Raw genomic sequence first — 27,528 nt, forward strand, 5'->3', positions numbered from 1 at the left:
ATATATATATATATATATATTGCATGTACTTCATTATTAAGGCGCTCTATGTTTGGATATAGACTTTGGCTAGGGAAAGGAAAAGGAAATAAAATTATTTGTACTGCACTTTTTGTTTTTTTTATTTGTTTTTCCATCTTAAATAGTGCTAATTTTTATTTTTATTTTCAAATGGATATTGAGATGCCTTCTGCTAAAATCCTCTTTTCACTTTTTATTTATTATTTATAAAAGTGTTAGCATTTGGCCACAAATGCCCTTCCAATCTCATCAATTCAATGTTTGGTAACTATTTTATTTTCAATTAAGGTTTATATTTACAAAAAATCTAAAAATTGTCATAAAAAATTGTTTGATAAAATTTTTAATTTATAAATGGTTGTCTTTATTTGTAAATTTGAGAAAAAAAACATAAACTCAAAAAATGAGTGTACGTTAGTTTTTAAATAGAAATTTAAAAATTTGACTGTCAAATTTTTTTTTTTTCAATTAATTTTTTTCTTCAATTAATATATTTTTTTCCAATTATAATGTGCATGACCCCATTATCATAAATTATAAAAAATAAATATAAATATTTTAAGTCTGAACAAACATATTTATTAGTTTATGTTTTTTAAAATTTTCAAATATTTTGTTCAAACCAATCGCGTTTGTAGTTTATGTTTTTTCAAAAATAAATAAAAATTAATTTATAAAATTCTGGTAAACATAAACAAAAATGTAAACGTTACCAAACACTACCTAAAAAATCGACATCAAAATGTTCCTGAAAAATGAAACTTTATATGGTCAAATACAAAGAAAAAAAAATTATATGCTTCTTCAAGAATCATTATACCTATGACAATGCGCATGGTGTTATGCTAAGCCAACATGCTAATAAAATCTCTATTTGTATGTACTTACCCTTTTTCTTTTCCTAACGACTGCCATTAGGACCACGATAAGCCAACATTCTTGTTTTTTGTTGGGCTAACAAACTATTCAAGATGTTCAAAAAAAAAAAAAAAAACTAGTGAAGATGAAAATATCAACACAATTAAACACTGGGATTAAGCAAACCACTAAATGGAACCCTAATTAAACTTCGCCGGAGCCATAACTCATACATAACCATGTAAAAAGCATCGTAGTCAACCGGGGAAACATGCCATTGGAAATGATTTCGCACCTCCAACACGTTCCTCTGAAGCTTCAGATATTCATCGAAGCTTATCCCTTTGAGGATTTCCTTCAGCAGCGGGATGTCCAACGTGGCAACGATGATTGAGAACCTTTCCCAATTCAATATGTCCGAAAATGGGAGATCGTAGTGGTTGGCAATGATGACGGGGACACAACCATAGTACAGTGCATCGCCAATACGAGCTGTGTTAACCTCGAACCCTTTGACGTGGAGGCAGTACTTGCTGCCAAGAAGCTCTTTATCGTATGGCGTTGTGAGCCGACCAAAGTGGACAAAGATCTCAGAGTCGTTCTTCCATGTTTCAAGAAGATTCTCACGAACAGGGGAGTTGATTGACCCAGCAAAAAAGGCTAGCTTTTCCCTGAGATTTGAACTCCAGATGAGTTAGAGTTTGTCAAAGCATAAAAATAAGACTAAACCAAAACATTTGTGTTAAAATCCACCTACTCTCCACCTACTTCACCCACTTAAACCTACACCACTAAACCTAACCCACTACACCACTACCACCTCACCTACTCCACTAAACCTAACCCACTACACCACTACCACCTCCACTTCACCTACTCCTTACCTACTACACACTCACCCTCTTCTATATATAGGAATCATGAATCATTGTAATTTATATAACATTACATCAAGCAATAATAATACATACAATTTATTCTCTCTCTTTCTCTATACATTATTTTTTACATGGTATCAGAGCGATAAGATTTAAGCCTGTATTTCTTTCTCACCGGCGGGCAGCCGGCCGACACCTTTGCCTTTGCTGCCCGCTGGAATTTTCTACACATACCTTCCACTCTCCACAGCCGTAACTCTGCAAGAAGAGAAACTTCGCTCCATCATTTTCTTCCACGAATCTTCTTCGTGGCTTTCGAGCTCGTCTCTCACTATCTCGTGCAATCGATCTTTGCACTTCATCGCCACATGTGAGCAACCGTGGCCGTCGTAAACGCCGAAAAAGTGCAAATCCGCCGGATTCTGACTACTCCGGCAGCAAAGCAAGGGGTGAATGGCCACAGCGTCTTCCATATCTCTCCTCCTTCCACGCACAGAAGTCATGCCTAACTTAGGGCATTTCTGAGCCACCTCAGGCTCGTTTGTCACATTTGAAGTCGGAGATGCACACTGTTTCGCAGACGTCGTCTCTGATTCACCGTTCTCCACCAAACGACCTTCACTAATCACGCAATTCTCAACTGCTTTTCCGCACTCAGACAGCTTCGAATCTGCCACCAAAACATCCAATTTCTGACGTTTTCTACCGTGCTCTTCCAGATTCTTCTCAGCTTGGTGATAGATTTTTCATAATGGTTGCTACCGCCGCTACTTCTGCATTTTTTCCAGTTGCATCTCCTCCACCCGATTCTGGTGCCAAGACATCCAGCAAGCTTGGAGGACCTCCAGCAAATGTGGATGCACGAGGGATTAAATCAAAATCTGCTGCCACTGGGGGTTTGCAGGTTAAGGCCAATGCACAAGCCCCTTCCAAGGTAAACGGTACCAAAGTTGGTGTAATGGAAGGGCTCAAGAGTGAGGATGATTCGCCATCACTTCACCAAAGGACTTTTATCAACCAACTGTTCACCCACGTTGGGCAGTGTTACAGCTGCAAATTTGTCTTCTTATCACGTGAGGTGATGATGAGATTTGTGAATTATTTGAAGTGGTTTGAGCTGGAATGCATATCTTCAGAAAAGGAATGTGCCGGTAAACCTAAGATAAACTATGTTAATATGTTACAGTGTGTCTCTCTCTCACTTTACTTTTTCCACCACCCACAACACATTATCATCGCCATTCCCTAACCCACATGGACTTGTTCCCATCGTTTCATACAACTCATCATTCATCCCACTAGAATATATAGAATATATATATATATTTTAAAAAAAAAAAAAAAAAATACAAATTTGCACACCAAACCTTCCCTTATTTTATTCATGTTGGGGCTCACCCCGATCACCATTTTACACCAAAAAAAAAAAAAAAAAAAAAAAAAAAAAAAAAAAAAACAACCACAAGATTTGTTTTCTTTTCTGCAGACGGCCACCCACCGATCTCACTTTTTCGCCTATTCCGCCGGTCTTTTCTTCTTGCCTCCGTCCTGGGCGGCCCTTGACGGTGTTGCCTCCGTGTTTCCCACTCCACTGGGCACGATCACTCCACCGTGCTCCTCCACTGCAGCATATGGCGGACCTCCAAAACGGAACATCACGGTGGCCTTCCGCTTCAGCTCCTTGTTTTCCGCCTTTAGCACACTTATCTCTGCTCGCGCATCCTTATACATGCGTTGGAGCAGAGCAAGCTGGGAGTTTAACTGCTGCACCTCATTTGCCCTACTCTGCAGCCGGTTCGACAAGTTTGTAACCGCAGTCATGGTTTCCACACATGACTTCAAGGTATACTGATTGGCCTCCACATCTGACTGCACTGCCATTCTTTGCTCCACCGACCGCATCGGAAAGTTCAACGGAGCAAACTCCGGGGCGTTTGGTTGAGGTTCACAGGCCACCGCACCAGTTATCTCTCTTGTTGACTCGTTGAGGTCGGGAAAGAGAGTGAGCAGACCACGGGAAGAAGAGGCTATGTTCTGGGTAGCTGAACGGGAAGAAGAAGCCATGTTTTTGGGTTGCTCAGTGTTTCAGAGAAGGGTTGGTTACAGAATGTTACAGAGAACGAAGAGGTTTCAACTGGTTTGTTATGCTTCCAAGCCTCAGACTTCGCTTTGGTTTATAAAGACAGAGACGACGAGGCCGACACGCGCTCTGTCAATCACGTGCATCGCCGCGTGTCAGGCGCCCCTTTTGATGGCTCGACGCTTTCTGTCGGGCACGTCTTTTGATGAAGTGGGCGCGCCTTTTGATGGCACGCCTTTTGATGGCACATCTTTTTATGAATTGGGCACGCCTTTTGATGGCACGCCTTTTTATGGATTGGGCACACCTTTTGAGGGTGCGACTTTTTAAGGGTCCGACAAGACTCTGTAAACTGTCCCGACATTGATTCCGGTTAGCTCCTTCATGGGTCCGACAAGACTCTGTAAACTGTCCCGACATTGATTCCGGTTAGCTCCTTTATGGGTCCGACAAGACTCTGTAAACTGTCCCGACATTGATTCCGGTTAGTTTCTACAAGGGTCCAGCAAGACTCCGTAAACTGTCACAACAACTGTCACAGCATTATCTGCTACAACGGTCCGACATGACCCCATAAACTGTCTTCTACATCGGTCTGACACCGCCATCCAGTGTCCTCTACACCGTTATGACACCACCATACAGTGTCCTCTACAACGTTATGACACCCCCATACAGTGTCCTCTACAACGTTATGACACCACCATCCAGTGTCTTCACCAATGGTCTGACACGACCATACAGTGTCACCTATCCTCTTTTATTTTTATGTATTTTCTTATTTTGTTACTCTCTCCAAACTCAAGTTGGTTAGTTCCTATCCCCCTTGAGTTTGCGGGGGGCTGTTAAAATCCACCTACTCTCCACCTACTTCACCCACTTAAACCTACACCACTAAACCTAACCCACTACACCACTACCACCTCACCTACTCCACTAAACCTAACCCACTACACCACTACCACCTCCACTTCACCTACTCCTTACCTACTACACACTCACCCTCTTCTATATATAGGAATCATGAATCATTGTAATTTATATAACATTACATCAAGCAATAATAATACATACAATTTATTCTCTCTCTTTCTCTATACATTATTTTTTACAATTTGTTTCAACTAGTAAATATGGAAGCAAAATGTAATTTACAGAATTTGGTAACCATCTAAGACATAGATGCAAGCATACATTGTAAATGTAGTATGGTAGAAAAGGCAATAGTAGGATGTTGTGAAGTGTGTTAGGTTCAGTTCTTGATATTAGGACAAAAGAAAAAAATAAGAAAATATTTAAATAAAGTTCACATGAAAACTACTCTTATGGACTTTTGGAGTAGAAATATTTTCAGCAAAATCAGTGCTTTTTAAGCAAGAAAAAATCCACCAGGATGCCAAAAATGTGGGTTGCGTCTATACAAGTAAACAGCATATCCCAAATTCTATTCAAAGTCGCAAAAATGGCATGTGCTTGAAAGTACAGCATTCCATTCCTATCCAAACACACCACATGAGGCATAGTAGGCAGTGCATTACAGCTTCAATTATCTATGCTATATGTGTTTTACCTCCTCTCTGATATCCAAATATTCCCAACCGATTCACTGAAAAATGAACACATTTGAGAACTCTGAGCCGCCTTTAAATACCCTTTCAGAAACTAACTGCATATGTAATCCACCACCCTACGCCTAAAGTTGCACCCTCTCGAAGTCGTATCTCCAGATTCTACACATCTACTTTACTTGCAACACCGACAAGTAAATAAAAAGTTTGAATGGGTTCAGCCGTTCAATAAACTCAAAAGCCTATGCATTATGTCTTAAATACTATTTTGAAGAGCTGGAGGTCCTAACTTAAATATATATCCAGTTTCAATAACCAAGTTCCAATTCAATTTGCTGACACCAAGAACCACAAACTGCAGGCCTTTCCTCCCTTTTCAAGCACACACCAACACTGAAAGATTACACTAAAGAGGCTATATCTCGTAACCTAGAAAGTAAGCTAGGGAAACCAATAAAGAAAAAAGAACACCTCCACCTACTACAATTACTCCAATATGACTAAAAAAGGAAATAGAGAAGGAAGAAAGAAACATACGAAATTAACACAACAATGTAGGCTAAATGAAGTACAGAGGAATAGTTTAATTGAAGAACAAAGATGTTATTCTCTAAACAGATCTTGTAGCAGTTTGCTAGATATAGCGGGAAACCCAAGGTCACAACCCCATTTAATCTAGTACAGAATTTAATTGAAAAACAAAGATGTTATTCTCAAAACGGATCTTATAAGCAAGTATAGATCTAAATTGAAGGACAAAAATGTTATTCTCTAAACAGATCTTGCATCAATTTGCTAGACATAGTGGAAAACCAAGGTCACAACCCCCATTGGACAATTACATAAGTATATCTCAACTTTGTCCATCCGAAAGGCACATATATATGCATATATAGAGATTCACACTCTTTCAGTTAATACTTAATATACTCGACCACAAACCAATTGTCAGGTGGGTTAAACATTTGGGCATATCCCTAATAAAACATAGTAATCATTAAGCATTAGGAAGCAGTAGATAAATTCCAATATTAAGTATTAACAAATGGAAAAGGCTCAGCGTTACTTGAACTGGGGAAGCAGTTGGAGGCTTGGAGCTTTCTACTAAGCTAGCATCTGAGTCAAACCATTATTACACTTTTAACCATTGGGAAGGGTTATGAATAAGCAGCATTTGCCTCTAATCAGGAAGTACTTATTAGTATCAAACCCTAAAGGGCATGTAGCAAAGGCACCTCATAGTTTAAGGTAGACGGCACAGTAGTTGATTAAAGGGTTTTACATTTTATGGACAAAGGCTTCATTAGGGATAAGAATTGGCAGATGGAAGACACAACATTACCTTACTGACGAAGCAAGATCTGGAGGTTCTCCTTGTCTTGGCCATATTTGGGGTAAGGATGCATCCTTGTGAGCAACATATCCATATAGGAAATAGCTTGAAGAGCATACAACTTGAATAGCATTCAATTTTACTTCATCTGCTTTCCCCATTGCCGATCGTCCAATGGAATGACAAGCAACATAAAAATGGTCAGCACCACCTGTCCGGTTCCAGTAAGGGTACCTCTGACTAATGTTGAAGATATAATCTCTTATAAAATCCTGGATACCTTCAACTCCTACCCTTGGGTCATGTCGCAATCTTGCAATTGAAAATGGCAGGAAGAAGAGATCTGCTTCGGAAGGATCCATAGTAATGAAATGGCTTTTCATGAGAACCTTTCTAAAGTAACTTTCACTGGCATAGTTACCCCTAGGTTCAAAATCCACTGGCAAGAATACATGTGCAAAGGGATCGCTTTTCTTATGAGGATAAACATATATCTTGAAACTTTTATTCATCTCCTTATAGTTTTCCAGAAAAATATCTCTGTCATGGAACACCCCTTTGTTATTCACATAGTTTCCTGAATCATGAACATAAATGATTTCCAGATATTGAAATTAAGAATTAAAACTCTTAATGACTTCATAAACATCAGTCCTTGCAATGACCGCATGCTCAAGCAATTTATGGTAGTAATCATCAGAAGACATAAGCTACAGATGGTTTCTGTGATGTTCTTGAAAGAAGACGGACAGAATAGTTCAAAAGCAAGAGGTTTTACATTCCAACAATGTGGTTTCAAGATATGTTAAGTTAAACATTTATTCAAACACATTCACTACACATTAATGAATTACAGTAACAAATGAGGTTTTTTGCTCAGAAATGTGTGTTAGATCCAATTAAGATCACTTTTTTTTTTTTTTATAAATCAACAAACAAAAGCTTTCAATTGATAAAGAATTCCAATTTTAGAACCCAAGAAATATACAGTTTCTATCAGTTAATTCATTACAATAAACCCCAACCCTAAGCCCGCCCCAAAAATTAAAAAAAAAAAAACAAATAATTCAAGAATCAAGCAAGACCCATAAGCCAAAAAGTCAAGAAAATCATACCCTTTGACCCAATTTTGATCTTCACTGGCAATTGACTCTCAGATCCACCACGAACATCGATTATGCCCTGTTTTCGCGACCCAAGAAATGGAGTTTTTGAGGGTTTGGGAAGCGAATCTTGGATAATTGAGATGGTGGGTCGAGAGAATGAAGTGGAAGAATCGATTGAATGTTTGAAATGGAAACGGGATTGGTGGGTGTGAAGGAAGAGATTGGAGGTAGAAGAGATGTAGAAGAGGATAGACAGAGAAGTGAAGAGAGCTAAGGTAGTGGGAATGAAGAATAAGCCTCTGAAAGAATCAGAGAGACGGCGACGAGAGAGAGAGTAGAGAATGAGCAGTGAACGAGCCATTAGAGAGTACACTGTCAAACTCTGAGCGAAGCTACATTCATTCATTCAATCCATAGTTGGACAGTTGAAGAATTGAAGAAGACTAGTCCTTCAAATTGATGATGGTTGAGTTGCTGAAAGTATTAAAAAAAAAATATAACTGAAAAAGAAAAATAATTTTGATTTAAACTTTTATTTTTTGTGTTTTGTTATCTTGAATAAAAAATTTTTTGTCATATGTTAGTCAATTTTTTCTTTATTTTTTAGATATAACTGATGTGGAGAAATTTTATAAACAAAAAATTAATAAATTAAAAATATAAAAATGTCGTGAAATTTTGTATTTTTTATATAAAAAATTATAGGGGTATTTTTTTTAAGGTCCCTGATATTATGATTTTATAGTATAAAGGACATCAAATATTTTCATGATGTTTAAGATCCCTCAACATCAAACCAGAGAAAATTGGTCCAGAGAATATTAGTCCAGAGAAAATTCAAGTCAGAAAAAATTAGTCCAGAGAAATTTTGAATTTCTCTGGACTCCTTAGCCTTTTATGGACACTGCCAGAGAAATTTCCTTAGCCTTTCATGGACTTCAGAGAAATTTCAAATTTCTCTGCCGTGGGTTTGATCCTCCACCATTGTTGCTACTGTTGTCACTTATATACTCTATTACCTCCAGCTGCTAATCCATCCGAACAGCATTCTAGGTGATGAAGCCTCAAGTAACCATCTGCATCAACTTGAGCAAGCAACGAACCAACAATGGCTCCAACCGGGCTCCATTTTATATCAAAAATTCCCGCTGGACAGTGAGCATACTCAGCTCTCATCACAATAGGCTAAAAAGAAACTGCAGCTTTTGTCTTCTTCAGAAGTGCTTCAGTCCGGGACTTTATAAGATCTGCAATGGCAGAAGCCAAAACAACAGGGCTTCCATATTCTTCAGAATCCTCATCCTGTTTAGGTTAAAATATCTCAATATCTTGTGTATATGAAGCCAGTGAAACTGTGGGCGTGTGTGTGTGAGCATCTGTAGACCTCCATTGTCTAGATTCGCTCCAGCTTCGTCTTCGTCTCCCTTAGAAGGCCAACCTGTCTTGGAGATCTGCAATGGAACCTTCTTAAACCCTAACGATACCAGAGCAGAGCACACAACATCGATCTGAGCAAACAACATGTTGTCATAATGAAGATTCGATACTGGATCTACAATCCCCGAATTAGGCTGAAACAGGACGAAATCGATCGGGACTGTGAACTCTGTGTGTGCGTGTTTGATCGTGGTGATGAGTAAGAGTAGAGGCAAGGAAGGGGGTTGAATTTCTCTGTGATAGATGGGAGGGACCTTAGACATCAAAAAATAATATTGTGGATCTCTTCCATTACGAAAAGTGAGAGAGGGACCCTAGACCAATTTTTTCAAAATTATAAATATTTTATTTTTTGGGTACATTTAAGTTAAGTGTATTTGAAAATAAAATTTTTTTATTAAAATATTTAAAAAAATTACTAAAAACATAAAAATATCAAAATTTTATTTGAAAACTCAAATCTAAATAGACTTGGTGCTAAAAATAGCAAAAAAATTCCAAAAATAAGGTATATACAGAAATTATATAGAACAATGCAAAAGATTATGGTCTTTTCATTTTAAAAAATAAAATAGCAACATCATTCATTGGTGAGACGCAAAATGCAAATAAGAAGGAGAGCAAGACGACAAAGAACAAGCCCACACAAAACATGACAATTTATATGATTTACTCCGAAATTAAGGTCAAGTTTGGTTAATCTAAAAAAGTGCACTTATTTCATCTTTTTATTTTTTTTGGGCCATATCAATCAACATCTTCTCTCTACTTTTTCTACACATAATACAAAAAAAAGTTAAAAAGTGCACTTATTTAATCTTTCCAAACTTGGCCTAAGATGACATGACATCCATAGCTGTTGCAAATCAAAAAAATTATAAAATACAAAAATAGTCATCTCTCCATTTGCTAAAAATAATAAAAATTAAAGCAACAGGACGCGAGCGTAAAATACCTTTACTCCAAAATTCAAGTTCAAGTGATCAATGATTAGTATTTATTAAGATCCCTTAACAAGTTTGAACTTTAGTTAGATTGTGGAACAATTTAGAAACTTGGTAAAAAGTTAATTTTTTAGTTTTTTTTATCAAATTCTTCCAAAAAAACACAAAAAAAATTGTCAAAAAGTCAAAAAATTAATTTTTTTACCAATTTTTCAAAACATTCCTGAATAATGAATAGCTGGGTTTCTGTCCATGGAGAAATTTCTTTCAAGTTTCTCTTGATCTATTTGCATAAGGTGGATGGAATATTTTGATGGGCAAATTACATTAGCAGTCTCTATAGTTTGGGACTCGTGTCACTTTGGTTCTTCACTTTTCAATTGTAACACATTTGACCCTAAATTTTGAATCTTGTTCTAAATAAGGACAATTGAAGATACCATTGTTTAATTTCAAGGACAAAATCGTCAATTTAATAAAATATAAACTAATTCGACAAAAATAAATGTCAAAAAAATATTTTTAATTTTTAAATTTTTTTTTGATCCACCAATGATAAAATTATGTAAAATTGATAAAAATTAATAAAAATTACATGATTATTTTTAAAAAATTAATTTTACATGCTCATCATCCAAACACATAATAAAAATTAATTTGGTAAAAATAAATAAATAAATGTTTAAAAAATTTATTAATTTTACATAATTTTATTTTTAGTAGGTAAACATAATTTTAAAAAATTCAAAAATATTTGTTTGACATTTATTTTTGTCAAATTAGTTTATATTTTGTCAAATTGACGATTTTACCCTTGAAACATCTAATGATATCTTCAATTGTCCTTATTTGGAACAAGATTCAAAATTCAGAGTTAAATGTGTCACAATTGAAAAGTCAGGGACCAAAGTGACACAAGTCTCAAACTATAGGGACTATTAGTGCAATTCACCCTATTTTGATAGATTCATTTTTTCATTTGAATGTGGATTAATTTAACAAGTTGGCAATTTTTAACTAGTTCATCAAGTGTCTTCATAGTTTGACATATTCACTCCATTAAGCACAGACAAAAACCAACCTCTATCCTTTTAAGGTGCAAGTGTTTGATTTACTAATATCACTCAACTACTTTTTAATCTTTTGTATTACTCACATTAGCTTAATAGCATTCATGTGAAGTTAGTAATTTAGCCTAATTAGTTTTTCTCACATCCATTAATTAATAGGTTGGACCACACCATATTGGTGTCTTTAGAAAGTTCTAATGCTCATGTAAATAACACCTCTTCTCTATAGTGCTCATGGGATTAGTTTGATGTATTTTATTGGAATTATATGTAATTTGTATTAAAATATTTGGTACAATTTTTATTTACAACTTATTATATAAAAAAATTAAAATTTATTTTTGAAAAATCAAAGGAAAATTTATTTTAAATTTTACTTTTTAATAATTAATTTCTAACTTATAATAAATTACAGAGGATAAAATATACCAAACAAGACCTTAATATCATTAATTATGCCTGTTTGGTGCTAATATGAAAATCCAACTTTTTTGGTGACTGGTGAAGAATATAGTGGCATATTGTTTGCGAGGCATCCATGTACATGTGTGGCTAATACAGTCCAGCTAACAACATTGAAATTGGACATATAAATAAACCAAAAATTACATAAATTGATAAGATTTTACAGAAATTTGATAATTAAATTCAATTATGAAAAATCCTATTTGTCCACATATATACATTTTGTATTTATGTATTTCCAGACTTATTCTAACTAGTAATCTTATAAACAACATCCGTAACTGCCAGATAAAATTAAACCTCACAACCCATCAACCCAAAACAAGAAAATTGTGAGATGGGCGTTATGGTTTTCAACACAGAACCACTATACAAGAAAAAGACTGTATGTATAATTTTTCCCGACCATACAATGGTAGGAAAATCATGCACTGGGTTCCCCTTTTGTAAAAGAAGAAGAAGAGAGAAGCCTAATGTCATTGGGGGCAACAAACCACTCAAGATGGTACCAATTAACCACCAAAACATAGTCATTTTAAGAATTAAAAAGGCTATGAAAATCTCACAAAACTTCTTCTGAGCCACAACTCATACAAAACCATGTGAAAAGCATCATACTCAGCAGGAACACCATGCCATTGAAAATGCCTCCTCACCTTCAACACATTCTTTTGCAACCTCAAATACTCATCAAAACCAACCTCATTGAGTATATTCTTGAGCAATGGAATGTCTACTGTGGCAACAACAACAGAGAAGCTCTTCCAATTGAGTATGTCTGTGAATGGGAGATCATAGTAGTCAGCCAAGATCACAGGGACACAACCATAATAGAGAGCATCACCAATGCGAGCAGTGTTGACTTCGTAGCCTTTGGCATGGAGGCAGTACTTGCTCCGAAGGAGCTCGGTGGCATAGGGGGTTTTGAGGCGGCCATGGTGGGCGAAGATATCCGAGTCATTTTTCCAAACTTCAACTAGCTGTATACGTGCCGGAGAGTTTATTGCTCCGGCGAAGAAGGCAAGCCTCTTCCTGAAATATGGTTGGAGATGAAACGAAAGTTAAATGCGTCTCGTGTTCATGTACATAGCAAAACAAAATCAGTAATTCATTGTGCACAGAATGCAACACAAAAATTTTCAAACACAAAAATCAGTAATTCACTGTGTTCATAAACTAATTTGAGTAGTGATTGCAGGGTGGTTTGGAATGATTTAAATAAGTGTACTTTTTTATTTTTTATAAAATATAAGTTGGGTATGAAGTGATGTGATAGAGAAGTGATGTGATTTAAAGAAAATGATGTGATAGGATAGTGACTTTTTGACTTTTTTTGAAGGTCCGTTTGGGAAGAGCTAAAGTGGGATTTTTTGACTATTTTAGCCACAAAAGACAAAATAGGCTATTTTAGCTACAAAAAAACAAAATATCACATCCAGCCCATAATCATTATACTCTTCTCTCACAAAAAAAAGTCAAACAGCCAAAAAGCTCTTTACAAACCAAACTTTTTAGTCCAAGTTAAAATAGCTAAAAAAAATCAAAAAATCAAAAAGTGAACCCACTTTCCAAACCAACCCTTAACCTAAGTTTCCAGAAGGAAGTTATTTGGGTGATTGTTCCTCCAACATCCTATTTAGTAAAATAATAATAATAATAATTCAAGGGGTTGGGTTGTAGCGGCCTGAGGTGAGCATAACCTAGAAATTTGTATAGAAAATTTAATGTGTAGTTCATATTGATTTTAGATGTAAGTGCTACCATTCAAGAGTTAAAATATGCATCATACATTAAGGTCTCGTTTGGAAATAAATTATTTTAATAATTTTTTAAATTTTTATAAAAAATATGTAAAAAAATTTTAAAAAATGATATGATAATTTATAATGACTTTTTAACAAAAATATGTAATTACCAAATGAAACCTAAGTTTTGGATAAAATTTTGGACTTTCATTCTGGGTGCTTAGCTTTTCGGTAGTGAAAAATGGTTAATCTTTTTAATTGGAAGTTTTTTTTTTTTTTTTTTTTTTGGCAATTCTCACCATCCTACATGTACCTTTAGGAGTGCCTCTAAGGCATTGTTTGAGAATTGGCTAATTTAATAATTTTTTGGTTATTTAGTTAAAATATGAATTAAAAAAATTAAATATATTTAGGATGACTTTTTAACTTTTTACGAAAAGATGTGCAAAAAGTAGAAAGAAAACAAATTTTTTGATTTTTTGGTATAAGTTGTTGGCTTTTTGACTTTTTTAATAATTTTTTAACTTTTTGACTAAACCGATCGCTTCCCAAACGAAGCCTAAATGCGCCTCATTAATTGGTTGGACACCTCACAATTATTATTCAGTATTTTGGGTTTTAATTTTTTGAATTTTATTTTTTAAAAATTAAATTTTTTATTTTTTGTATTTTTTTACTTTTAGTGAATATTTTAAAAAATTTAAGCAAATTTTTTGTATTTTTTTAGATGTACCTTACTTAGATCTATTTAAAAAATAAAATATTTGTAAAAAAATATTTTTAAAAATAATAAATATATAAGAATACGAAAAATGTATTGAATTTTTGTATTTTTTTTATATATATTTTTGGTATTTAGTAAATTTTTTAAAGATTTTTTTCACAAATATTATACTTTTTAAGTGTATTTATGTTAGGTGCATCTAAAAATTAAAAAAATTACTTAAAATATTTTTTAAAAAATAATAAAAATAAAAAAAATACAGAAAACAAATGTTTGGTTTTGATTTTCAGAAAAGACTTTTCAGAAAATTTTCCTTTTTTATTTTCTGGATTTTTTTTTCAATGAATTTTTTTAATATTTAAAGCAATTTTTAAAAAATTTTGACACACCTAATATAAATACACTTAAAAAGTATAACATTTTTGAAAAAAATCTTTAAAAATTCACTAAATACCAAAAAAAAAAAAATACATTTTTTGTATTTTTGTGTATTTATTAATTTTTTTAATTATTTTACTATTTACATTCATCTAAGTAAGATGCATTTAAAAAAGTAAAAATATTGTTTAAAATTTAAAAAATATTCACTAAAAAAAAATATGAAAAATAAAAAACTCAATTTTTAAAAAACTGAAACCAAACACACTTTTTAATTTTCTGACAAGTGAATCCTAAGCTTAGAAATCACACAAGCTGATTCTTATTATTATTTTTATTATTATTATTATTATTGTACAATTTATGTGATATATGTAAGTATGTAGAGGTATTATTATTATTATTGTACAATTTAAGTGATATATGTAAGTATGTAGAGGTACCCTAAGTTTAGTACTTACCATTATACTGATGTTTTTACTATAAACCCAACTAAAAATAAAGTAATGGAAACAATTATCCCTGGAGAGAGACTTGAAGAAATTGTATAAACTTTTAGAAAAAAAATTATAGGTTTTAAATTTTTTACCAAATAAATGACCAAATATCCATAAAATTGCAGACTCTATGTGAGATATTTAATCATTTATTTGATAAAAAACTAATATCCCTAACATTGCTCAAACTTTTAATGATCATTTGATATTTTAATAGCATTTGCAAACAACTTTTTGTTCTTTTCCCAAGCCAATACTGATTAGAGTGGATTCCCCCGTCCCAACGGTGTTTCAACACTTTCACCACTCTAGGACGGTTTCAACGTTTATGCAAACCTCTATTACTTGACACTTTTTTTTTTTTTTTTTTTTTTTTATTATTGAATTTTAAATTATTTTTTAAAGGCTTTTACTGTTTTCAGGTTACTTATTATACAAATCAAAATATTAAACAATATTTTGTAGGCACTTGTTAAAATGTGTCTTTAATATTTAAGCTAAGAGTCCTATAAATTATTAATATATATTTAAAAGAGACAATGACTCATACATCAAAAATAAGCAAAATTAAAATAGGGCAAATTATGAATCCCTACATTTTATCTTGGTGTCATTTTGATCCATACATTTTCAATTGATTTAATTTTGACTCTTAATTTTAATTTTTTTTATTAATTTAATTCAATTGATAACGTTGTTAGTATTTTTTATAGAAACTAATTAATGAATTAATTGAGATTAACTCAATGAATTGAGCAAATTTATAATTTTACTCTTAAAATAATCACACATGTTGCTTATGAATGTATTTTTTTATAACAAAATGTTAATAGTTGCATTCAATTTAATCAAATTGAGGTAAAATCATAAATTCAAAATCAAAATTGAGTTAATTGAAACTACAAGTACCAAAGTAATACAAATGTCAAAATATAGAGACTGTTGGTATAATTTATCCATTAAAATATGAGCAATGCTAGGCATACAAAAAATATTTACCAAAAAAGCTACTAAATGTTGAACCCACATCACTATGAATATTTGATTAAAATTTTACGATTAGATTTTTCTCATGTTGGCCATCTCAACACGAGAGTGTTTGGACTTTGTAGATTTATTTTGAAGCTAATTTTAGTGATCAAATGTCATCTATTTTTTATAATACAAATTTAATTCAAACATAAAGATATTGATATTTAATTATTTTAATTTTTTACTTAAATATCTTACTCAACAAATCTTAAAAAATAACAATTTAATTATCAACTCGATCTAAAAATAAGTTTACTAAACCGTTGTCTGAAATTTTTTGAATAAAATGTTTGTACGTGTCATAAAAGGAAAGTGATTATTCCCCATAATATCTCGTCTGATGTGACACCGTATTACCAGTTTACAAAGTATGGACAAATAATTTTGTGAGAACGTAGACGACCATCATAAAATGTAATGCACTTTTAAATTTTAAATAAACAAACAGTAAACAATTTAAAAAGTATAAAATAAGTTACCTTTTGGAGGGTTCAACTTTTGGAGGATCACCTTGCCTGGGCCAAATCTGAGGCAAAGAAACATCCTTATGAGCAACATACCCACTCACAAAATAATTGGAAGAACACACCACCTGCACCGCATTAACCCTAACTTCAACCGCCTTATCCATCGCTATCTTCCCAATCGAATGACAAGCCACATAGAAATGATCAGCACCACCACTCCGATTCCAATATGGATACTCTTTACTCACATTCACAACATAATCCCTAACAAAGTTCTGAAGCCCTCCCACTCCGATTCGCCGATCGTGACGCATGGCGGCGATGGAGAAGGGGAGGAAGAAGAAGTCGGCGTCGGAGGGATTGGTGGTGAGGAAGTGGGACTTGGCGAGGGACTTTTTGAAGAAGGATTCGCTGGCGTAGTTGCCGCCTGGATCGCTGGAGACTGGGAGGAGGACGTTGGCGAAGGGGTGGGATTTGGGGGTAGGGTAGACGAAGATCTTGAAGCTTTTGTTCATTTGGTTGTAGTTTTCGAAGAAGGTTTCTCTGTTGTGGAACACATCGTCGTCGTCGGTGGTGGTGGTGGTGGGATTGGAAGGAACTGGTGACGGTGGGGATTCAGGTTCTGGTGGGGATTTTGGCTCTGAAAACATTTAAATTTGTAAAATTGTTGTTAGTGAAATATATTATATGAAGTAAAATCATAAGAAATCAAGTAATCAATGATGAAATAATAGTAATAATAATAATGAGTGTATAATAATACTAACAATTGTGATAGAGACTTCGCACCCTCACACAACCTCTACTCTCTTCACAATCATTTATAATATGGGATTCACATATATATGAGTGGACTCCACACAAACATCAACTATCAAGATTAAATTGAGAGTCATGGAACCCCCCAAAAAAAAGATCCTAAACATTTCTCTAACAACAATAATAATGAGAATTCTATTATACACTCGCCTTGTGAGTGTATAATATATTTCAATTAATAGTTGTAATAATTTCATTGTTATATAGAATGATAATTAAGAATTTTATTTTTTTTCTATAAAACAAATTATGATAATAAATTATTTGTAATTTTTAAAATTACAAAAATAATTTGTATTTTAAATATTTCTCATAAGTATATTTGTGATTTATCCTAAAAAAATTTGAGGAAACAAAGTAGTGGGATGCCTAAAGTCATATCCTTTTTTATTTAATTTTCAAATTGTATGTTGTTTTTTCTATTCAAAAAATATAAATTAGTTCAAAGATAAACAAAAATATATATTTTAAAAAATTACTTTCAACCTAAAAAGAAAAAGCAATGTGAAAATTGTGAGTTTTTTTATTTTTCTCTATTGAACCTAGTAAGATGTGATAGAGGATGGTTATACATCAAATAGTCCATTAAAATTCTTCACTTTCTGTGAATTCTTACAGCATGGGAAGTTGGGTTCTAATTTGAATAAGGATCAAAGTAAGAAAATGTTAATTTTTTTTATAAATCAAAGTTAGGAATATTAATTCCTTAAGGATCAAATGGAAAACTTAATAAATTTTAAAATCGTCCCTTTAATCGTGACAAAAGTTGGTAATTGCATAAGAAATGACAAATAGCATAGGGACTAAAACAGGAGAATGTTTTTTCTAAGGACCAAAATGAAAAATAACTCGTTTGAATCCAGCCAGGCTGATCATGATCACGTTTACCCCACTCTATGAATAACAAGGCCCATTTGTGCATTGATCAAGGACTTTGTACATTGTTCAAGAAAAGGACCTTGACATTGAAACCAATTAGGACATTTACCAAATTCTCACTCACTTTATAAATTTGTATGCTGTAGTGATATTAGCCTTTAAATAGATATTATTTTAACTCGGATCGAGTTATATAAAGAATTCAAAAATGTCATGATACTCTTAGTAAAAATGATATTAAAATGTGTAACTTAATTTTTTTTATTAAATGAGTTACCCGAATCAATTTCATGTTATGTAAATTCGATACTAAACTAATTCTTTCGATATTCGAGTTATTAAATAGTATCATGTTCAAGTTTGTGTTACAAAATTGTTACCTTAACTTACTAATTTCACCGATAATTTATGTCGTCATATCATGTCATGTTGAAAGTTCATTTCTAAACTCCAACCACAAATTTAACTTAATTATTGAGACTAATTCATTTAATCATCATAATAGAATCTCAATTAAAAGGTTAAAATTAGTTTATGTTAAAAGAGTACTATTAATTATTTTTCTCATTTTTATTATGGGATCTTTCTTGTATTGATATTTTCATTATTTTCTTTTATTACAAGCTATCTCTAGTTTGTAGTTACATGTTAAGAAATTTAAAATATTTATATATTTTGTATAAAAAATGTGTAATAAAATTTATACAAATATTTTAAACTTCTTTACATGTGAAACACATTAATAAGACTTTGATTGTCTTGAGATTATGATTATTGAATTTTCTTATATATTAGTGATTTATTTTAATCCAATCTAAAAAAAAAAAAACTTATTTTAATATAATGTTAGCACTTATGAAATTTGTAAATAACATTTTATTAATTCATATGATCCGCATAGTAATTGTAATTGGTCAATAAATTGAGTGATGGGGACGTTTTATGAAATGACATTTTATCATTGATTTATAACTCGCCCCCACGTGATGTTTTGAGCTAATAATTGTAGACAAAATAATAATGCAGAATAGAAGATTAAAAAAAAAAATTATAAAATATAGTGGGGTGCAACTCAAAAATTATAAGGGTGTAAATCTAAATTGTATCGCTACATGTCTATATAATTTTTAACATATCTATATAAATTTTTTTTTATCTATTTTACTGACATGTAATTTTTCTAATAATTTTCCAAAATTGAAGAATTGCAGCCAGCAACAGGCTTTCAACTCTAAATGCAGTCAAATATTATATAGTAACATGTTTTCACTTTTAATATTTTTTTATTTTCTTTAGGAAGTCAATGAATTCAATCTCCTTACGTAAAGCTTATTTGTTGACGATAAATAATATATATATATATATATATATATATATATAAATTATTGTCCTAAGAGTTTTCCTAAATACATTTAATAACTCAATTATATTTGAATAACTTTAACCATATCATACCTTAGGAATGTTTTTGGAACATTTATCTAGCTTTGAAATATTTTTGATTTATTAATTATTTATCTATTTAAATAGTATCATATTCGAGTTTGTGTTATAATACTGTTACCTTAACTTACTAATTTCACGGATAATTTATGTTGTCATATCATGTCATGTTGAAATTTTATTCCTAAACTCCAACCACAAATTTAACTTAATTATTGAGACTAATTCATTTAATCATCATAATATAATCTCAATTAAAAGGTCTGAAATTAGTTTATGTTAAAAGTAAGTACTATTAATTATTTTTCTCATTTTTATTATGGGATCTTTCTTGTATTGATATTTTTTATTATTTTCTTTTATTACAAGCTATCTCTGGTATGAATTTTGTAGTTACATGGTAAGAAATTTAAAATATTTATACATTTTTTATAAAATATATGTGTAATAAAATTTATGCAAATATTTTAAACTTCTTTACATGTGACACACATTAATAAGACTTTGCTTGTCTTGAGATTATGATTATTGAATTTTCTTATATATTAGTGATTTATTTTAATCCAATCTTAAAAAAATGACTTATTTTAGTATAATGTTAGCACTTATGACATTTGTAATTCATATCAGTAATGATTCAAACCCTTACAAAATATCATCCTTACAATCTTTACTTACTTGTGATTGATCTAAGTAAAAAAAAAAAAATGCATATCATTATTATTAGGATAATGAAAGTCTACCCAAAGAATTCCCAAACATTTTCCAATTCATATGATCCCCATAGTAATTGTAATTGGTCAATAAATTGAGTGATTGGGACGTTTTATGAAATGACATTTTATCATTAATGTCTTGAGCTACTAAATAATTTTAAGCCTGTGTTTGGTAAGTGGGTTTGCAGATTTTTTTGGATATTTTAGTCACAAAAAATAAAATAGGTTATTTTAGTCATAACAAACAAAACATCACATCTAACCCATAATCATTATATTATTCTCTCACAAAAAAAATTAAAAAAACTAAAAAGTCAAAAAGTCCTTTCCAAACTAAGCTTACCAAACTTTTAAGTCTAGGCTAAAATACTCAAAAAAATTAAAAAGTCAAAAAGTCAAACCATTTTCCAAACGGAAGCTTAGAAAAGATCAAAAAAAAATTATAAAATATGAGAGGTAGTGAAGTACAACTCAAAAGTTATAAAGACGCAAGTCCAAATTATATCGCTACATATCTATATAATTTTTCTTTTATCTATTTTACTGACATGTAATTTTTCCAATAATTTCCAAAATTGAAGAATTGCAGCCAGCAACAGGCTTTCAACTCTAGGTGCAGTCAAATATAGTAACATGTTTTCACTTAATATTTTTTTATTTCTTTGGAAAGTCAATGAGTTCAATCTCTTTAGGCAAAACTTATGTTGGCTATGTTATTATCCTCTCATGTGAGTGGCTAACCCATCTTAGAGAGAGTGGGGTGGTTGGAGACCACTTTAGAGAGAGTGGGAGTGGCACCTCCCCACTAACCAATCCACTCACCATTGCTGTCCAGCTTCCTTCCGTCATGATATGTATAAATTGAGATGAGTGAGGAGAAGAGAGAACCATCAGAAATTGAGTGTGAGAGCTGTGAGTTGAGTGAGTTTCATCTCCTCCTCTGTATTTGTATTTTTGCTCCATTTTAGTGATAATTCTCATTTCTGTCCGTGAATGTAGGCATTGGGCCGAACCACGTAAATATTGTGTTCTCTGTGTGTGTGAGATAATTCTCTGGGTGTCTTTGATCCTAACAGCTTATTGGTTCATGATAAATAATATATATATATATATATATATATATATATATAAATTATCATCCTAAGAGTTTTCCTAAATATATTTAAGAACTCAATTATATTTGAATAACTTTAACCATATCATACCTTTAGCATGTTTTTGGAACATTTATCTAGCTTTGAAATATTTTGATTTATTAATTATTTATCTATTTATGATTATTGTATATGCAATCTTTGTAATGACCCTTATCAAATAGTAATTTCATATCTTTGTGAGATATTATTAAACATAATATCAATACATGATCACACCGATTATATCTAGAATTTCAAGAGAAAATTTTCGTTCTATCCATTCTTTATATTACTAGTGAACTAATTTAGGAGCAAACATTGTTTATATATTGACTCATTTTTATTAGGTAATTGTGAGAATAAAATAAGAGGCACTTACCAATTAATCATATTAATCGGACTTATTTACTTACAAGTTTTAACTGATAAATTTATTAATGTAAATTTATTTATAAAAATAAAGAGACTAACAAATTTATTACTTGAAATATTTGTCAATAGACCTTAATGGGTAATAAGTCTTAAAAATAGGATCTATTGATAATTTATCCTAAAGATAACTTATTTAGCATGTGTCGCAATTTCTCATGATATATAGTCAAGAGAACAAGGATAAAAAGAAAAAGAAAAGAAAAATTTACTTTTAACCTATGAGGGAGGGGGTATGAGATGTCAAGGATTGAACCCTGGACTTGATGAATTGGTTATTACCTCCCTAAGACTAGGGTAAATACCAAGTTTGGTTTGCTCTATTTAGATTATGTAACATTTTTAAATAAGAAAAATGAGGAAAAAGAAGGGAGAAAAAATTGCACCTATGTAAATTAAGGATGCCCCTTGTAATTTTATGAAAAATAATGGGTTTATTTATTAAAAAAATAAATTGGTAGAAAATTAAAATCCAAGTTATAAAGAGTATAAAACAAGGCTGGTTTCTTGCACTTCATGCCAAAAGTATGATGCAAGTCCAACGAAATCATTTGAATAAATTATAATTTGTAATAAGTTTGGCTGGACTTGAAATTTTTTAAACTCGTTCAAGGTATAGGATCATTCAAATAAAATAATTAAAAAAATAAAAATCTAATAATAAAAAGATTCACTCACAGCCACGAGCTACGACAGATGGATAGCAATGAGGCGGCAACAAAATTAAAAAAATAAAAATGTAAACGTCAACTTTCTCTCAAAAACTTTAAGGCTTTATTTATTTGTTTTTATTATAAAACTTTCTTCGTACTTTGATTCGACTAATAAGATAAGTTTTTAGAGACTTCTTTAATTTGTTTTCTTCTTATAGATAAGTTATGAATTATAAGTTTCTCTATTTGGATGATTTTGTTTTTATGGATTTTATTCTGTTCTTGGTGATATTAAATTTTTTATTTTTATTTTTTTATATTTTGATAGCAATGTATTGTTCTTTCTTTATATGCACTGTTTTGTAATTTGAAAATTTGAAACAATAGTCAATGGATCATTGCCATAATTTTAGTTCTACAAAACCCTTTTACATGATACAGTACAATAATATAAATATATATATATATTTATTCACAACAACAAAACTAATTTAAACCTCTCAAATTACGTAACAATAAAACCTAGAAACATTAAAAATACTACTTAAAAAAAATTAATTTGTAAAATCCTAAAAATTGTTTCTTTTCCTTATTTCCTTTGGGTCATTTTGTAAAATTCCAAAAAAATTAGATAAAATTCTATATTTTCTTAAAAACAATTGAAAATCCATAAAATTGTTCTCAACGCTGGTTTTTTTAGACTAATTACGTGAATAAAAAAGATAAAAGAAAATACATAGAAAAATTCATGTCATCCCTACTAATTTCAAAATAAATTAACGGGTCAAATTTTTTAACATACATATATATATATATATATATATAATAATTTTTCTGTATATATAGTATTACTATTATTTTTATCTAAACCACCAATTAAACGTACCTATCGTTCAACAAAAATAGATAGTAATAACTATAACATATAAGTCAAGACAAATAATTAAATTAACTGAAAATTAACAAGAAAACACAAGCAAATAAGAAGTGAGAAATTTCATACCGATTGAACCGATGATTGAACTCTTCAGAGTTGTTCCTTCACTACCATTTCCTAGTTGGATCGAGTGATTTGAGATTTGAATTTCAATAACAGAACTCCCAGTTCGTTTAGGAAGCGAAATTTGGATGATTGGTTTGTTGGGTATAGGACGCAGAGGCTTTGTAACAACTTCTTGTGGATTTACGTGAAGACGATGATGGTTGTCGTGTAGATGAATCACTAGTGTTGAGGTTGATGAGATGTAGTGGAAGATGAAAATAGTTGTCAAGAAAGCTAGGATTGTGGGTATCACGAGAAAGTGTCTGAATGAATCGGAGAGAGGACGCCGAGATGGGAAATTGAGGGACAACCTTGAAGCAGCCATGGATATGGCTGCTGCTTCAAACTCTAGAGAGAGAGAGAGAGAGAGAGAGAGAGAGGATAGAGATGAATGAGTCTACAGTTTTGGAGAAGAAACTAAATAAGGGTCTGTAGTCAGCTTAATACAAGTCATATAAGCTCAGCTCAGGTCATGCAATGATGCAAGAGGTGGAGTGGTGGACATTTGTTAAAAACATTTTGACGAAAACAAGCTTGCTTGCAGGAGATGAACACGTGTGCAAGTTTTATAAAAGAAAATTGGATAAATAATAAATACAGACGGATTCTGTGATTTAAAAAATTACAAATACTCACTTGTTATAATTTTTTATTTAATAGAATTAATTAAAAAAGTAAAATTCATAATTTTTTTTATACAATAATAAAATTACTTAAATTATTAATTGAAACATATTTTTAATATCATTAAAAACTGTTAATTGACTTAATAATTTATTAATAAAATGGGCGATTTGTTATGAAATTAGAAACTTTAGGAGTAAAATGTAATTTTTAGAACTATAAAAGACAATTCATATTTTAATCAAATGTCAAGGGATGTATTTATAATTTATCCAAGAAAATTAATATACAGTGTAACTAAATGGAGAATTATGCCCCTTTTTTTTTTTTTTAATTATGCGGGTTTGGTGGACTTTGTTCGGGCATTTCGATAATTCAAAACGTCTGTAGATTAGGTTATTCGTGCAAAAAAAATAAGGATAAATTACTAATAGGTTCTAATTATCGGATTTAATTTTCATCAAGTTTTATTGGAAATAGGTTCTAATAAAATCATTGCTAGAAATAATTTTTTACGATGATTTTTTGTATATATCGTTAAAAATTAATAATTAATTATTTTTTTGTTATAATTTTTATAAATTATTTTTAAAATTTATAATTAATAACTTTTTTTTTTATCATAATTTTTATAAATTGTCACTAGACCGACGGACCTACTCATTGATCCATCTACTCACCCGTCTAGGCCGAATTGGGCGTAGGATTTTGGTATGTGGACTAGCCTAGGCTGATCCAATCTGGCTCATTTTAGGAAGGGGATTAAAAGTCAATTTTTAATTTTTAACCCTTTTTTTTTTTCTCATAAAAAAAATAAAAAAGTCAAAAGAAGTCAAAAAAGTCAACTTTTTAGAACCATTGGAAATCTTACTTGGACTTCAATTTGGATATAAGAATGACCCTAAATAGAGTCCGGACGAGAGAATTATGCCCATTTGAAATTTGCGAATTTGTGCAGTTTACGAATTTGTGCGGTGTACATAATTCGCTCGAGCGCAAGTTTAATTGCTCGAACAGTCTGTCCAAAATTAAATCTTTAAAAGTCATTTTTTGGGTCAAATCTCTTCACTTTTTACTCTATTTTCTCTCTCTTTCCGCCATTTTTGAGTTTCTAAGCTTTTTAACTTTGATTTCATCTATTTCTAAACATCTTTTATCCCTAGTTCCATATACCAAAATGTAAAGCTCAACAAGGGCTTCCATTTAATCTGAGCGGATCATTGTTTCGTCGCCAGTGATTTTGGATTGTCTCATCTTCACTCCAAGAGGTAGGGATTCTTTTGCTCCTATTCAATACCTCTTTATAGATAGACATGTGATAGTTTCTATTGCATTTAAAAATACAATAGCAATGGTGGACGCAGGAATTATAATAAAGAGAGGGCCAACTCAGAATTGATAATAAAGTTTTAGGCCCCGTTTGTTTTCAGAGATAGAATGGAGGGGATTCATAGTGAGGGGATTGTTAGTGAGGGGATTCATAGCGAGGGGATTAATAGTGAGGGGATTGATAGTGAGAGGATTAATAGTGAGGAATTGTTAAATTATTTTTATATAAAATAATAAAACAAATAAAAAAATATAAAAAATTAAACATTATGTTTAAAAAAAAATTTCCAATATATAAAAAATAAAAAAATTTCTAATCCCCTCACTATTTTTCTAATACCATCTCTACCTCCTCCTTACCAATCCCCCTTCCTCCTCCTTACTAATACCAAGGGATTACTAATCCTCTCCCTATCTCTCAAAACAAACACCCCATTCTCAATCCCCTCCTCACTACCAAACCCAATCCCCTCCTTATAACCCCAAACAAACGAGGCCTTAATTATTTCCGTAGCAAAAGCATCGTTTCTAAATTATATTGAAAGTATATATTTTTAAAAAATTCTCAATCAATATTAAGATTTACAAAACAAAAAATAAGAAAAATGATCACGTAGATATGGGTAAATTACGACGATAGTCCATGTACTTTATTCTTTATGTCATTTTAGTTTTTATATTTTTAATTGACTCAATTTTGATCTTAAATTTATGAGGCCTCATTTGGCAACCTTATAGTCTAGTCAAAAAGTCAAAAAGTCACTACAAGTTGTCTATCGCTCTCTCTACTTTTCTGTACATTTTTTCGTAAAAAGTCAAAAAATTACTAAAATAGCATGTTCCCAAGCGAGGTTGTGATTGTTGCTCTTCGTATCTTTTTAAGAAAAATACACACATAAGTGTCACGTGCCATATTTTTAAAGACAAAACTATAAACTTACACAACTTAGTTAATCTCAAAAGCACTAACAATAATATTAATTGGACCAAATTAAAATAAAATTTAAATAACAATGAATAAAATACAGGGACCACCAATATAATTTACCCTGTAGATATTGTTTCATATTGATGTTGTAGATGTTAATTAGAGTAGAAGAAGACAGTTGATACCCCTATAAAAATGTGCATAACATAAACATCTCCCATATTAGCTAATAGATTTAAATATATTTATATATATATATATATATATATGAAACGATCACAATTCATTATTAGAAACAATTACAATGACTCGTCACTAAACACAATTATAAATAACTAAAGACTACTTGTTTTATAACACTTTAATATTTAGGAGATCCATAACCATATCAAGCTTAAAAATCATTAAAATATGGGGAAAATATATAAAACTTGAGACCTTTTTCTTTCCCTTTTGGAGGGGCCATCCTATTGCAATTTGCCAGTCGAGCCCAAAACACTACAAACTAATGAAACTCTTTCGATCTTTGCAGGGGCTGTGGCCCCCTGTAACCACCCCTTGGGTACTCCAGTGGAACTTAGCATGCTAGTGAACTTTGGCACCATTAATTTGACCAGATCTCAACCCTTGATACCTCGAGTTAAATCACCAAGTAAAAAAAATGTAAAACCTTAAATTCAATTGGGTGTCGTGTAGAAGTTGTTGAAGATAACAACAATTAATAAATTAGAATGCTAGTGGAGCCTTTTGTCCAGTAGGTTGTAATCAGAGCATGCTAATACTTTTCAAAGTGAAGGTTCTCTGTAATTTCTTTTAATTAATTAACTCAAAATTCAACTCCTGAAATTAATGGAAATTATTCTAACAAAACTATCAATATCTTACATATTTGTATATATAGTTAGGATAAATTACACTGACACCCCT

At 31.5% G+C, this 27,528-nt stretch overlaps 2 protein-coding genes and 1 long non-coding RNA gene across 4 annotated transcripts; all 3 read right to left on the reverse strand.

Annotated features, from left to right (window-relative positions):
* Positions 1–764: 764 nt before the first annotated feature.
* On the reverse strand, positions 765–9,793 carry LOC114302319 (putative glycosyltransferase At5g11130). Of its 2 annotated transcripts, none has more exons than XM_028247330.2 (3): positions 7,854–9,793; positions 6,748–7,315; positions 765–1,550 (listed from the first exon to the last, which is right to left on the reverse strand). In XM_028247330.2, the coding sequence occupies exons 1-3, from the start codon at positions 8,248–8,250 to the stop codon at positions 1,043–1,045; spliced, it is 1,473 nt and encodes a 490-aa protein (XP_028103131.2). In that variant the 5' UTR covers positions 8,251–9,793; the 3' UTR covers positions 765–1,042. The 2 variants fall into 2 exon arrangements, with proteins under 2 accessions (XP_028103131.2, XP_028103130.2); XM_028247329.2 differs by having other exon boundaries at positions 765–1,562; positions 7,854–8,338.
* On the reverse strand, positions 1,890–4,952 carry LOC145804050 (uncharacterized). Its single transcript, XR_014345605.1, has 2 exons — positions 4,766–4,952; positions 1,890–4,723 (listed from the first exon to the last, which is right to left on the reverse strand). It is a non-coding gene; the product is annotated as an uncharacterized LOC145804050 (long non-coding RNA).
* Positions 9,794–11,918: 2,125 nt separating the features above from the next.
* Positions 11,919–24,281, reverse strand: LOC114302318 (putative glycosyltransferase At5g03795). The gene is made up of 3 exons (XM_082897471.1): positions 23,682–24,281; positions 16,616–17,243; positions 11,919–12,792 (listed from the first exon to the last, which is right to left on the reverse strand). Exons 1-3 carry the CDS (start codon positions 24,043–24,045, stop codon positions 12,312–12,314), a joined length of 1,473 nt encoding a protein of 490 aa, XP_082753597.1. The 5' UTR covers positions 24,046–24,281; the 3' UTR covers positions 11,919–12,311.
* Between the last annotated feature and the right edge of the window lie 3,247 nt (positions 24,282–27,528).

Source organism: Camellia sinensis, chromosome 12 (genome assembly GCF_055761805.1).
Source record: "Camellia sinensis isolate YWXY chromosome 12, ASM5576180v1, whole genome shotgun sequence".
NCBI lineage: Eukaryota > Viridiplantae > Streptophyta > Magnoliopsida > Ericales > Theaceae > Camellia > Camellia sinensis.

Excerpts from the sequence above, each read along its gene's own strand:
- LOC114302318 (XM_082897471.1), bottom strand. The coding sequence starts at position 24,045 with ATGGCTGCTTCAAGGTTGTCCCTCAATTTCCCATCTCGGCGTCCTCTC. Across the intron at positions 17,244-23,681 it reads TTCAATCATCGGTTCAATCG|AGCCAAAATCCCCACCAGAA; the intron begins GTATGAAATTTC and ends AAATGTTTTCAG. Across the intron at positions 12,793-16,615 it reads AAAGTTGAACCCTCCAAAAG|GAAGAGGCTTGCCTTCTTCG; the intron begins GTAACTTATTTT and ends ACCATATTTCAG.
- LOC114302319 (XM_028247329.2), bottom strand. The coding sequence starts at position 8,250 with ATGAATGAATGTAGCTTCGCTCAGAGTTTGACAGTGTACTCTCTAATG. Across the intron at positions 7,316-7,853 it reads GATCAAAATTGGGTCAAAGG|GAAACTATGTGAATAACAAA; the intron begins GTATGATTTTCT and ends TTCATGATTCAG. Across the intron at positions 1,563-6,747 it reads GATCTTGCTTCGTCAGTAAG|TTCAAATCTCAGGGAAAAGC; the intron begins GTAATGTTGTGT and ends ACTCATCTGGAG.